This window comes from Vulpes lagopus, chromosome 7, assembly GCF_018345385.1.
Source record: "Vulpes lagopus strain Blue_001 chromosome 7, ASM1834538v1, whole genome shotgun sequence".
Lineage (NCBI taxonomy): Eukaryota > Metazoa > Chordata > Mammalia > Carnivora > Canidae > Vulpes > Vulpes lagopus.
Genome location: NC_054830.1, coordinates 82375253 through 82388705, shown reverse-complemented (window position 1 = coordinate 82388705; position 13453 = coordinate 82375253). Strand labels below are relative to the sequence as shown.

Sequence of the window (13453 nt, the reverse complement as noted above, 5' to 3'; positions counted from 1 at the left end):
GGCTTTGCTGAGATTGTGTTTGAGGAACAGTCTGGAAATGGATAAAGATATTAAGGAATACATCTGAGAGGATTCTGATCTCCCTCACCAGATGCTAAGCTTCTGGAGCCAGGGTCTGTGTCTCCTTCAGTCTAATAACCCTACCATGGAATTGTGGTAAATACCAAGAATATATTTGTTGAATAGGTCAACTAAAGACTTTCACGGCAACTACTAGAAGAGATGTTACCACCCTGGATTTTTGGAACCTGTCCGTGCTTAGGTTTCTTTCCATTGACCACTGCAGTTTCATGAGCCCCTTCCTAGCCTGAATCCATGGATCTGGATTAGATTCAGAGGAGGCAGAGCAAGGTGCTACAGGTGCTGAGGATGCTTAAGCTGTGTTATGAGGGGCATTTGTCTACTCTGGTGGGTTCCTGGGCAGTTTCTTGGGAATGTTTCCTCAATTGTATGAGCCTCCCCCCCCCCCCCCCCCCCCCCGAATGTGCACTTCCTAAATGTTCTTCCTCAGCATATTCCTGTTCCTTCTTGGCCCCAAACACTGAACAGCAAACAACCTTACTCAGAATCAGACATGTTTAAAACCTCTGTGTTTGGATTCTTCTCTTAGATGCCTTGTTGATCCTTTGTTGACTAAAGTAAGGAATGTTTTTCTGCGTTTGAATTAATTCATTGGGTTTTTTTAAACAGGTTCTCTAATTGAACAGCTGACTACAGAAAAATATGAGTGCATGGTGTGCTGTGAATTGGTTCGCGTCACAGCACCAGTGTGGAGTTGTCAGAGCTGTTATCATGTGTTTCATTTGAACTGCATAAAGAAATGGGCAAGGTCTCCAGCATCTCAAGCAGGTCAGTCATTTCTCTCTTCAACATAGTTATTCTCACTCATTTAATAGATTCAGATTTTAAATTTAGCTTTTTTTTTTTTAAGATTTTATTTGTAAATACATTTCAACATGGAGCTCCAACTTAACATCCCTGAGATCAAGTCACATGCTCCACCAACTGAGCCATCGAGGCACCCCTTAAACTTAGCTTTAAAAAAATTATTTAGGGGCACCTGGGTGGCTCAGTGATTGAGCGTCTGCCTTTGGCTCGGGTCATGATCCTGAGGTCCTGGGATTGAATCCCGCATCACGCTCCCCATGGGGAGCCCGCTTCGTCCTCTGCCTATGTCTCTGTCTCTGTCTCTTATGAATAAACAAATAAAATCTTTAAAAAAATAACTAATTTCTCTTGAATATTTTATCTGTGTTGCCTTGAACACATTTCAGATGACTAGTATTAAGCTGTAGATCTTTTTAATTGGTGTTTTGTTTTGTTTTTTTATTCATGACAGACAGAAAAAGAGAGGCAGAGACACAGGCAGAGGGAGAAGCAGGCTCCATGCAAGGAGCCTGATGCGGAACTCGATCCCACAACTCTGGGGTCAAGCCCTTTGCCAGAGGCAGACACTCAACCACTGAGTCACCCAGGCGTCCCTTAAACTGTAGATCTTAAATAAAGAGCTAAGGAGTGCCTAGCTGGAACCTGTCCAGGAACTGGACAGCTGGAACTGTCTACCAGTTGCATGGTAGAGCATGCAACTCTTGATCTTAGGGGCATGAGTTCAAGTCCCATGTTGGGCATAGAGTTTACTTAAAAAATAAAAATAAAAAAATAATAATAAAAAATAATAATAATAATAAAAATAAAAAATAAAAATAAGATGAGGGGATCCCTGGGTGGCGCAGCGGTTTAGCGCCTGCCTTTGGCCCAGGGCGCGATCCTGGAGACCCGGGATCGAATCCCACATCGGGCTCCCGGTGCATGGAGCCTGCTTCTCCCTCTGCCTGTGTCTCTGCCTCTCTCTCTCTCTCTGTATGTGACTATCATAAATAATAAAAAAAAAATTAAAAAAAATTTTAATTAAAAAAAATAAAAATAAGATGAAATTTTATTTTATTTAATTAATTTTTAAATATTTTTTATTTTTAATATTTTTTATTTTTAAAATTTTTTTAAATATTTTAATTTTTTAAATATTTTATTATTTATTCTTGAGAAACAGAGAGAGAGAGAGAGGCAGAGACCCAGGCAGAGGGAGAAGCAGGCTCCACGCAGGGAGCTCTATGTGGGACTTAATCCTGGTACTCCAGGATCACACCCTGAGCTGAAGGCAGATGCTCAACCGCTGAGCCACCCAGGCGTCCCAAAATAAGGTGAAATTTTAAAGAGAAGGAAATTTTAAAAACAGCTAATGGGCAGCCTGTGTGGCTCAGTGGTTTAGTGTCACCTTTGGCCCAGGGTGTGATCCTAGAGACCCGGGATCAAGTCCCACATCAGGCTCCCTGCATGGAGCTTGCTTCTCCCTCTGCCTGTGTCTCTGCCTTTCTCTCTCACTCTCTCCCTCATGGATAAATAAATAAAATCTAAAAAAACAAAAACAAAACAAAACAAAACAAAAAAAACAGCTAACATAATATTAAAATATATTTGGGGTATAACAAAATCAGCTGCAGTTTTGGAAAATGGTAGCTTTTATTTAAGTAGCAACTACAGAAAACATTTCTATAGTTTGCTTTAGAAAATTTATAGAAAGCAGGGGATCCCTGGGTGGCGCAGCGGTTTAGCGCCTGCCTTTGGCCCGGGGCGCGATCCTGGAGACCCGGGATCGAATCCCACGTCGGGCTCCCGGTGCATGGAGCCTGCTTCTCCCTCTGCCTATGTCTCTGCTTCTCTCTCTCTCACTGTGTGCCTATCATAAATAAATAAAATTTAAAAAAAAAAAAAAAAAAGAAAATTTATAGAAAGCAGATTTTGGGGCACCTGGGTGGCTCAGTCAGTTAAGCATCTAACTTTGACTTGGGTCATGATCTCAAGGTCCTGGGATCCTGCCTCATCTTGGGCTCTGTGCTCAGTGGGGAGTCTGCTTGTCCCTCTGCCTCTCCCCTTTGCTAATGCGCACCTCTCTCTCTTAAATAAATGAATTAAATCTTTAAAAATTTCTTCTTTTAAACTGCTGGGTGGCGCAGCAGTTTGGCGCCTGCCTTTGGCCCAGGGTGCGATCCTGGAGACCTGGGATCGAATCCCACATCGGGCTCCCGGTGCATGGAGCCTGCTTCTCCCTCTGCCTATGTCTCTGCCTCTCTCTCTTTCTCTGTGACTATCATAAATAAAAAAAAAAAAAAAAAAATTTCTTCTCGGGACTCCTTGGTGTCTCAGTGGTTGAGCATCTGCCTTCAGCTCAGAGTGTGATCCTGGGGTCCCAGGATTGAGTCCTGCATCAGGCTACATGAGGAGCCTACCTCTCCCTCTGCCTATGTCTCTGTCTCTCTCTCTTTGTGTGTCTCATGAATAAATAAATAAAATCTTCTTAAAGATTTTAAAGGTTTTAAGTAAGTAAAAAAAATTATTTTTTATTAAAAAATAAAAATGGGGCAGCCCCGGTGGCGCAGCGGTTTCGCGCCGCCTGCAGCCCAGGGCGTGATCCTGGAGACCCTGGATCGAGTCCCACATCAGGCTCTCTGTATGATGCCTGCTTCTCCCTCTGCCTGTGTCTCTGCCTCTCTTTCTCTGTCTCTATGAATAAATAAATAAAATCTTAAAAAAAAATAAAATAAAAAATGTTCTCTAAAAAAATAGCATGTTTTCTGATCTGTGACTTTTAATTTAAGACATCTTGGGCACCTGGGTGGCTTAGTCGGTAGAGCATGCAACTCTTGATCTTGTGGTTACGAGTTCCAGCCTCATGCTGGTATAGAGATTACCTAAAAATAGTCTTTTTTTTTTTTTTTTTTTTAAGATTTTACCCACTTATTCATGAGAGATACAGAGAGAGAGAGAGAGAGGCAGAGGCACAGGCAGAGGGAGAAGCAAATTCCATGCAGGGAGCCCCACATGGGATTCGATCCCGGGTCCCCAAGATTGCGCCCTGGGCTGAAGGCAGTGCTAAACCACCGAACCACCAGGGCTGCCCCAATAAAGTCTTTAAAAAAAAAGAAAAAAGAGAAAAAAAGACATCGGGATTTTCCTGAATATACTCAAATTTTTCAAGCCAAGATTTAGATAATGTATATCTTAATATTAGAACCACATAATGAAATGATAATCATGTGAAATGATGGAAGCTAATGTGATGGTGGAGGTGTTAGCTAATGTGATGGTGATAATCGTATTCTAGTATGTAAATGTATCAAGTCAAGCGTTGTATACTGTAAACTTAGTGTTATATGTCAATTATATTTCAATTGACATTAAAAAATATGGGTACCCGTTTGATTACTATATTTAAAATCCTTATAAGTCTAAATGCAATATATAATAAGCAAAGCATTCAGTATTGTGAATTTATTTCTTTTTTTTGTGAATTTATTTCTTAAAATCTTGATATCCTTAATATCTAATATCCTATCGATTTAATTTTTTAAAATTATGTGTACTTTTGTAAGGAAATAATTTTGGTTTCCTCTCATTTTTCTTGACAGATGGCCAGAGTGGTTGGAGATGCCCTGCCTGTCAGAATGTTTCTGCACACGTTCCTAATACTTACACTTGTTTCTGTGGTGAGTTTTTGCTTTCACTTGAGTCTCTTCCATTTCATGCATTGTAACTCATTTTCTAGCCCAGAAGAAGTGATGTAACATGCATGTTTTAGAAGTTACTAATAAGACCTCAGTGTTCCAGGAGTCAGTAGACATCATCTGAATGTGGTCCATCACACAGCCAGAGTCACAGACCTTGTGCTCTTGGCAGCTGTCCTGGACATGGACCTTCTCATCATGCCCACCAGCTCATGCTACTTCTGAGCTGTGGTGCTGGTCTTCTTAATCTTAGCTTTAGACCAGATCTGACCAGATGGTGGAGGCAGGCATAGACTTGGGCTCCTTCTTACCGTTAACTGTAACAGCTTTAATATTCCGGATTTCAGCAGTATGTGTAAAGAGTTGTATTGGAAAAGTACTTTATTTTAACAAACCAAGAGATCAATCCTTGGGGTCTTTATAGTAAAGAAAGATTTTCTGTAAACCAGCATTACAAACTCTATACTCCCCCTTTTGGAATACTTCTTGTTTTTGAACAGCTCAATATCCCTATGTGTTAGGAAAAACTTCTGCAATCCAGATGCTCATTCTTGCCACTAGTCCTTTTATTATGTTTCTTTTTAGTATTTTTTTTATTTTATTATGTCTTTTTTAGTTATTTTTTTCTTTCCTCTGTCTTCTAATGGCTAGCTTCATCTAATTGTTGATTTTTCAAAGTTTGCTTCTTAACCATATGTCTCCCTTGAACCACTGAATTTTTGCTTCCGTCCTCATCACCTTGCTGCATCTGTTTTCAGAAGTCATCAGTGACCCCTTCCTGACTAAATCCAGGGCTGATTTATAAGTTCTTAACCTTTTTTGGCAGTGTAGTAGCCTGGGAGCTTTTGATCATTCCTTTCTTGAAATGCCTAGCTCTTCCTATTAATTTTTGCCTGCTTTAATTTGCTCATATTTATTCTTTCCCTTTACTTAACTAGCAGCTTTCACTAAGAATTGGTCATTGACCATCAAGTCTTCAACTTCTAGATTCAGTCTCTTGGTGAACTCAACTATCTAGACAATTCTTTCCTATTTTTTCTTTACATCTTCATCACTGATGCCTCATCCCAATGGGATGAGGACCCCAATAGGCAGCCTGGGTGGCTCAGTGGTTTGGTGACGCCTTCAGCCTGGGGCGTGATCCTGGAGACCTGGGATCGAGTCCCACGTCAGGCTCCCTGCATGGAGCCTGCTTCTCCTTCTGCCTGTGTCTCTGCCTCTCGGTGTGTGTGTGTGTGTCATGAATAAATAAATAAAATCTTTAAAAAAAAAAAAAAAAAAGATCAGACCCCAAACATTGTCTTCCAAAGGAAGCCTCCCTTTCTTATACCCTCTTCCACTTTGGCCACTCTTTTATTTGGAATCTGCTGGTCAGATTGCCAAAATCTGAGCGTTAAAAGATACTAAAATAGTATTTGTTGAAGGAATGAATATTTTGGAATGTACTTTTGGAAAGGCAACATGAAACTAGAAGCAAGAAATCCATGTAAAACTTAAACAAATAGGACCAATTCCAAGTCTTAATTACCTTACTCTAAAGGATTTTTAGACATATAAAGTCCCACAGTGGAATTAAAAATCTTGTTAAAGCCTTCATTGACAAATTAGATATGAGGCCCTACAAAGGTAGAAGAGTGGGGTAAGGGTCAAGATGATCTGAGCAAGGTGAAATGGTGTGGGAATGCAAATAATGGCCTTATTTTACCTAATGACTTTCTGGAGACCATTAATGTGATCACTTTATTGAGAACTTATTAACATAGCATAAAGAAACGGGAATGAGACTGTTTATTGACTTCTTAGAGCTTACAATCTAAGAGCTAAGATACATTTAACTTGATCTATAAGTCCAAAGAACTGTGTGGGAGACCCTTGGGGTGAATCATTACTTTGGGCTAGATGATTTAGGGAATCCTTAAAAAAGGAGGTAGAATTCAACTGAGCTTAAAAAGTTATGTAAAATCTTGGTAGGAGAAAAGATTTGTTGAAGAGAATAGCATAAGCAGAAGTGTTTTTTGTTTTTGTTTTTTTGTTTTGTTTTGTTTTTAAAGCAGAAGTTTAAACATAAAAAGGTTCAGGATCTTTTAGAAGAAGGGAGAGTCATTGGTTATGAAACACAGGATTTGTAAAGGTAGAGACATGGGAAATGACTGGAAAGGCAGGGCTGACTTTTGATTTTTCTTTTTTTTCTTTCTTTTTCGATCATGACCTGAGCCGAAATCAGGAGTCAAATGCTTTATCATTCGAGCTACCCTGGCACCCCAGGGCTGACTTCTTGATGCCAGGCTTAGACATAGGGACTTCATTTGGCAGATGTAGGAAGCTTCTGAGGGTGTCATTGTGATTCTTTATGAAGATTAAGGACAGGGAAGGCTGGAACTGAGGACTTGGGGCAATGCAGAAAATGTAGATTTGGGGGGAAAAGGAAAAAGAAAGAAAATGTAGATTTGGGAATCATAGGCCTTTAGGTAAAAGGAATCTCTCAACATGAATAAGATTTCTGAAAGAAACAAGATAGAAAAGCAGAGGCCAAACACTGGGGACAGGCTATCATTTAAGGTGTAAATTGCCCAGGTGAAGATGAGTTCCTCAAGGGCATGGAGGAGTGCCCTGCCTGGATCTTAGGCTTCCTGCCTCTGTGCTAAGTTCATGGAAGATATTCACTAAAGCTTTGCAGGGAGGGGATCCCTGGGTGGCTCAGTGGTTTAGCACCTGCCTTTGACCCAGGGTGTGATCCTGGAGTCCTGGGATCGAGTCCCACATCGGGCTCCCTTCATGGAGCCTGCTTCTCCCTCTGCCTATGTCTCTGCCTCTCTCTCTGTCTCTCTGTCTCTCTCATGAATAAATAAAGTCTAGATTGTTCTTTTATGCCCACTTCATAGCTTTAGATTTGGCAGGTTCCTACTGCACAGAGGATTTATGTCCTCTCCATCTTGTACTGCTCCCCCATTCCTCACCCCGTTGCTCTCTTCCCTTATTTCTTCTTTCTGATCCTTAAGCAGATATTCCCATATCTTCAAGAGCCCACTTCAAAAGACTTACCTTGTAGGGTTTTTTTTTTTTAATTTTAGATTAAATGTGTCCATTAGTCAAAGTGGCATTTTCATAAATAAAAATGACTTTTCTTTTCCAGGTAATCCAGAATTTAGAATTTATCATACTTGGTGAAGCTTTTGATGAGTAGCATTACAGTCCTCTTTTTTTTTTTTTTTTTAAGGATGTGGGTTAGATAATATGTTTGCAAACTAATGAAAACCACACTGAAGTTTCATGCTATCTCACTGTATTGTACTGTTTCATTAAAGTTTAGGATGCAGTTGAAATTTATACCATTAACTTTCTGATCTGATATGTTTTAGGCAAGGTAAAGAATCCTGAATGGAGCAGAAATGAAATTCCACATAGTTGTGGTGAGGTTTGTAGAAAGAAACAGCCTGGCCAGGACTGTCCACATTCCTGTAACCTGTAAGTTGGAACACTAGACCCCTGGGGATTGCTGGTAGACATACTTCATTCATGGCTCTGAGTACATATGTCTGGTGGTTAGCATGCAACAGGATGGGGCGAAGAGCAGTATGGTACCATTTACTAAGCACTTATACTGTGTCAGGCACTCTGCAAGGATTAACTCATTGAATCCTTGCAATAGCCTAGTGATGTATTGTTATTTATCCTCATTTTACTGATAAGGCTCAGAAAAGCCAAGTGTCTTGCCAAAGGTCATAGTGCTAGGGCATGGTGGAGCTGGGATTTCCACTATACTATACTGTTGGCTTGTAAGAAGAAATATCAGGACGCCTGAGTGGCTCAGCGGTTGAGCATCTGCCTTTGGCTCAAGGTGTGATCCTGGAGTCCTGGGATCAACTCCTGCATCGGGCTCCCTGGATGGAGCCTGCTTCTCCCTCTGCCTATGTCTCTCCCTCTTTCTGTCTCTCATGAGTGAATAGATAAAATCTTTAAAAAAAAAAAAAAAAAAAAGAAGAAGAAGAAGAAGAAGAAATATCCCCTAGGGATACCCAGGTACAACAGAGTATATAGGACAGACTTCTGTCTATTAGGAGGCAGTTATGTAGGGTCCTGTTGTATACTGTTGTATAGTGCTTTTAGGATATGAATCCCTTCTGTGCAATAAGTAGCCAGCTTTACAATGTATCCAGTAAGTTTCTAAATAAGAAGAGGAATCACCAATACTGAGGGTTGATTAGTTACAGATGGCAAATTTCTACAGCTTTGACTTCAGACAAATGTTTAATTCCTGGAGGAAGGCACTTAACAGTTGTGTAACCTTGGACAAGTTACTTAACTTCTCTAAGCCTTACTTTCTACATCTGTAAAATAATGATATGAGCATCGATATTTACAGAGTTCTACGAATATTAAATTAATTAGTGCATCTAAGAGGCTTGGTATGGAGTCTGGTAAGTGGTCAAGTAATGGTAACTTGTTTTATTACCCAAATCTAAAAGTAAAACAGACTTCAGAGTGTGATCTTGGTACTTCTGCTGCATGGAGCAAGGGTAAATGTTGGGCCAGAGGCCTTGTGGGTCAGGATGTGGGGGAGGTGCTAAGGAATTGCCCATGGTAAGAGACTGCCATCAGCCTGAGCTATGTAGCCTGGCCTGCTGCCTGCTAAGCAATAGGCCACACCCTTCTTTTACTGCGTCCATAGGTCTTTCCTCAGAACCCAAGGACTCATCTGTTTAAACTGTTCTTCCCTCAGTCAGCATTTTAAGTAAATTCAGTAATAAATTAACCCTTTGCATGAACTATCTTTCTGGAGTCTTTAGCAGAAATGGTCCCCTGTCTTGACTACTACAGAATATCAAAAGTGATGCAGATTAGGTGGTCAATACCATGTCTGAAGAGGAAGGATGCCCTAAAACTTGCTCCTTGGTGGATTTGGAAATCCTTCTCTCAGGAACTGCCCTATTACTCTTGTCAGGCCCCTTGCAATTGCTGAACCTCATTCCCTGAGATCCCCTTCCTTTCCAAAAAACACTTTGAGTTTCTCTCATTTATATGTATCAGGACTCCGAGGCCACAGTTGGCCCTTTTGTGTCTCTATTTTAGGGTGTTCTCATAGATTATAAAATTCTCTAGAGCAGTTATTCCCAACCTTCACTACACATTAGAATCATTTAAGGTGTATTTTTTTTTTTTTTTTAAGATTCATTTATTTTTATTTGAGAGAAAGAGAGAGGCAGAGGGAGAGGAAGGAAGAGAATCCCAAGCAAATGCCCTCTGAGTGTGGACCCTGACTCTCACAACTCTGAGATCATGACCTGAACTGGACACTTAACTGAGCCACCAGGCACCCCTCATTTAAGAAGTAGTTTATAACACTAGTGCCCAGTCTCTATCTCGGACAAGTTGAATCAGAATCTCTAGGAGTAGGTCTTTCCATATGATTCTGATATGAAGCCAGTGCTGTGAACCACTGCTCTAAAGGTTATAAAACCCTAGCATTGAGTCCAGGTCTGAGGGATACTTGAAGTAACCTGGAGTCATCCATACCCAGTCAGTGATTTATCTGCCAGTTTAAACTTATTTAAATGTGTGGACATGTAATAATTTTACCTGAAAGGGTTGAGGCATATCATAAAAAATATAACTGTTGACGGGTGCCTGGGTGGCTCAGCGGTTAAAGCGTCTGCCTTCGGCTCAGGGCATGATCCTGGAGTCCTGGGATTCAGTCATACATCGGGCTCCCTTCATGGAGCTTGCTTCTCCCTCTGCCTATGTCTCTGCCTCTCTCTGTGTTTCTCATGAATAAACAAAATCTTTAAGAGATACATATTGAGAAAGATATATATCTCTCTATAAAACTGTTGAATGATAATACTCATCTTTAAAGAAACATGCTTAAACTTAAGTCTCATATGGGTTCTGTCAAATGGATCACCCCAGAAGACTAGGCACCTGTGGATTGTTTTTAGTGTTTAAAGCTTATTTAAGAATAATCAGAGCTGGTTTAGGAGTCATACTAAAGGGCAGCCCCGGTGGCTCAGCGGTTTAGTGCCGCCTTCAGCCCAGGGTGTGATCCTGAAGACCCGGGATCAAGTCCCACGTCGGGCTCCCTGCATGAAGCCTGCTTCTCCCTCTGCCTGTGTCTCTGCCTCTCTCTCTCTCTCTCTCTCTTTCTGTGTGTGTCTCGTGAATAAATAAATAAATGGAATCTTTATTTAAAAAAAAAAAAGGATTCATATTAAAAAATTCAGCCAGAGCACTGTATAGACAAACCTGGTTTTTTGTTTTTATTTTTATTTTTATTTATTTATTTATTTATTTATTTATTTATTTATTTATTTATTTAAAGATTTTACTTATTTATTCATGAGAAAGCGGCAGAGACACAGGGAGAAGCAGGCTCCATGCAGGGAGCCTGACGTGGGACTTGATCCCGGGTCTCCAGGATCACACCCTGGGCTAAAGGTGGCGCTAAACCGGTGAGCCACCTGGGCTGCCCCAAACCTGTTTTTTTATACCAAATTCTTTTACCAACTCAATTCATTAAACTTGGCTCTAATTGGTTTATAATTCCCAAAGGATTATGATTTGCCATCACACAGAATGCTGCCTCCAAAAAAGTTTTCAAAGAAGTTCCTGAAATGTGTATTTTGGTGTTTTGTTTTGTTTTGTTTTGAGAGAGAGAATGTCAAGGGTAGGTGGGGCAGAGGGAGAGAGAGAATCCCCGCCCAGCCCAAAGCCTTGCTCGCCCAGCCCAAACCCTTGCTCGGGGCTCAGCTTGATGACCCTGAGATTGCGACCTGAGCCAAAATCAAGGGTCAGACCTTTAACTAACTGAGCCATCCAGGCACTCCTAAAATGTTTTTTAAGTATAGCATTTCTAAACTAGTGTGTAACTAACCAGAGTATCTGCTTTGAAGAGAATAACATTTATTTGAATATGTAAATTCATTTTATAATTTTTTCTTAATATCATCACTTCTATAAGAAGCATTCTGTTCAGGAGATCCCTGGGTGGCTCAGTGGTTTAGCACCTGCCTTTGGCCCAGGGTGTGATCATGGGATCGAGTCCCGCATCAGGCTCCCCGCATGGAGAGTGTCCATGCCTGTGTCTCTGTCTCTGTCTCTCTCTGTGTCTCTCATGAATAAATAAATAAAATCTTTACTTTAAAAAAAAAGCATTCTGTACAGAAGTCTAATTCTGACCTATAGCATACTTCTAAGTCCAGTTCTTTCTATGAACTCTTTCTGGTTTATTCTCGCCTTATGTTATTTACCAGCATGTCTCCCTTCGTGTCAGCCTTCTTTTCACTTGTTAGCACATTACCTGATTATTGACTAGAGGGATGGCCATTCACCTGAGTGGCAAGATATTTTTATCCCTACACATCTCACTAAGTGGACTAAGACCATATTTGGAAATGTCATCTTTAACTGTCAGAACCAAATAAAATCAGTATTTTGGCTTGAGCTTTACTTTTCTGGTTAAATTTCTTTTTAAGATATTATTTATTTATTATTTTATTTATTTATTCATGAGAGACACAGAGAGATAGGGGGGCAGAGACAGAGGCAGAGGGAGAAGCAGGCCCCATGCAAGGAGCCTGATCCCGGGTCTCTAGGATCGCACCCTAGACCAAAGGCAGGCGCCAAAATGCTGAGCCACCCAGGGATCCCTGGTTAAATATTTTAAGGCAATAATAGTATCGATTCTTTCTGTATGAAACATTTGTATTTTTGTTTAAATAGCTTAATCAATTTTAGGCAAATACTGAAACACTTCATAGTAGGTTTATTTGTTGCCACTTTTACAGTAAGACCTAGCAGGGGCAACTTTGTTCAAGTTCAGATGCATGAGTATGATTTATTCATCTGAGCCTTTCTCTTTTAGTCTCTGTCATCCTGGACCCTGCCCACCCTGCCCTGCCTTTATGACTAAAACGTGTGAATGTGGACGGACCAGGTAAAGTTAGAACTACACTCTAAAAAAGACTTCTACTTTGATGATTTATGTGTGAATTTCTAAAGAAAGAATTAGTAGGTAGATATAAATAAGTGGTAGGCATAAATAGTACTTTTTAATAAATAGTATTTTATTTTGCTGCCCTGAGCCTGTTCAGAAGTCTTAAAACTGAATGAGAAATTCTATGCACAGTGAGATTACCCATTTCAGGTGAAATGCCAAGATGACAGAGACTTTTTTCTTAACCTTTTTGTGGGTGAAAGAATCAGGATTGAACCCAGGCCTGTTAAGGTTCAGGAGACAGGGAACATATACCTGTACCTAGCATTGTATCTGGTATCTAGGAGATTTTCAGTGAATATTGTCAAATGAAAGAATAAGTAACCCCACCCTCTTTTTCATTATTATACAAGTTGTCCATCATCAGGGCAAGGATCACTAATAGTTATGGAATGTTTCTGAGGTCCAGTAAGACCCAAATGATTTCTGAACCACAAGACAAAATGGGATTAAGGCAATTTTCAGTGAATCACATTTGTCTGAACTTTCGAAGATAGGTATGTGGCCTGAGAGTCACATGTAAGGGCTCTGGGTCAGAAAGACCAGGTCAGACCTGGGCTCTGCCACTAGTTATTTGTTGACCTGCGCAAGTCGCTTGATCTCACTGGACCTAATTTTTCTTATCATAAAATAGAAATAATAGTGTTCACCTCCAGGGGTTGATACTGAGCACTGGAAACTATTCATCTGTGTATGTAACAGTGACTTTCTAAAAATATGTAGTTGAGATGAAAGTAGGGGATTATTTAAACTCTTCTTGTAGCAGAGTAGACTCCAAGCTCTAAACCATTACCCTGGGAAGAGACCTGAAGGTAGTCTAAAAGCACTAGCCTCATATCCTTCTCTAGCCAGTAAGTTAGCAAAAGTAAGTTTCCAATAAGCCAGTAAGTTAGGATGCTTA

At 40.4% G+C, this 13453-nt stretch overlaps 1 protein-coding gene across 2 annotated transcripts in view; it reads left to right on the top strand.

Moving 5' to 3' along the window:
• NFX1 (nuclear transcription factor, X-box binding 1) overlaps positions 1-13453 on the top strand; it is a 77989-nt gene that overhangs the window by 16477 nt on the left and 48059 nt on the right. For both annotated transcript variants that reach the window (XM_041762561.1, XM_041762560.1), the window contains exons 3-6: positions 691-849; positions 4467-4544; positions 7922-8027; positions 12421-12492. In XM_041762561.1, coding sequence (XP_041618495.1) covers positions 691-849; positions 4467-4544; positions 7922-8027; positions 12421-12492 — 415 coding nt within the window. The remainder of the gene's footprint in view (positions 1-690; positions 850-4466; positions 4545-7921; positions 8028-12420; positions 12493-13453) is intronic.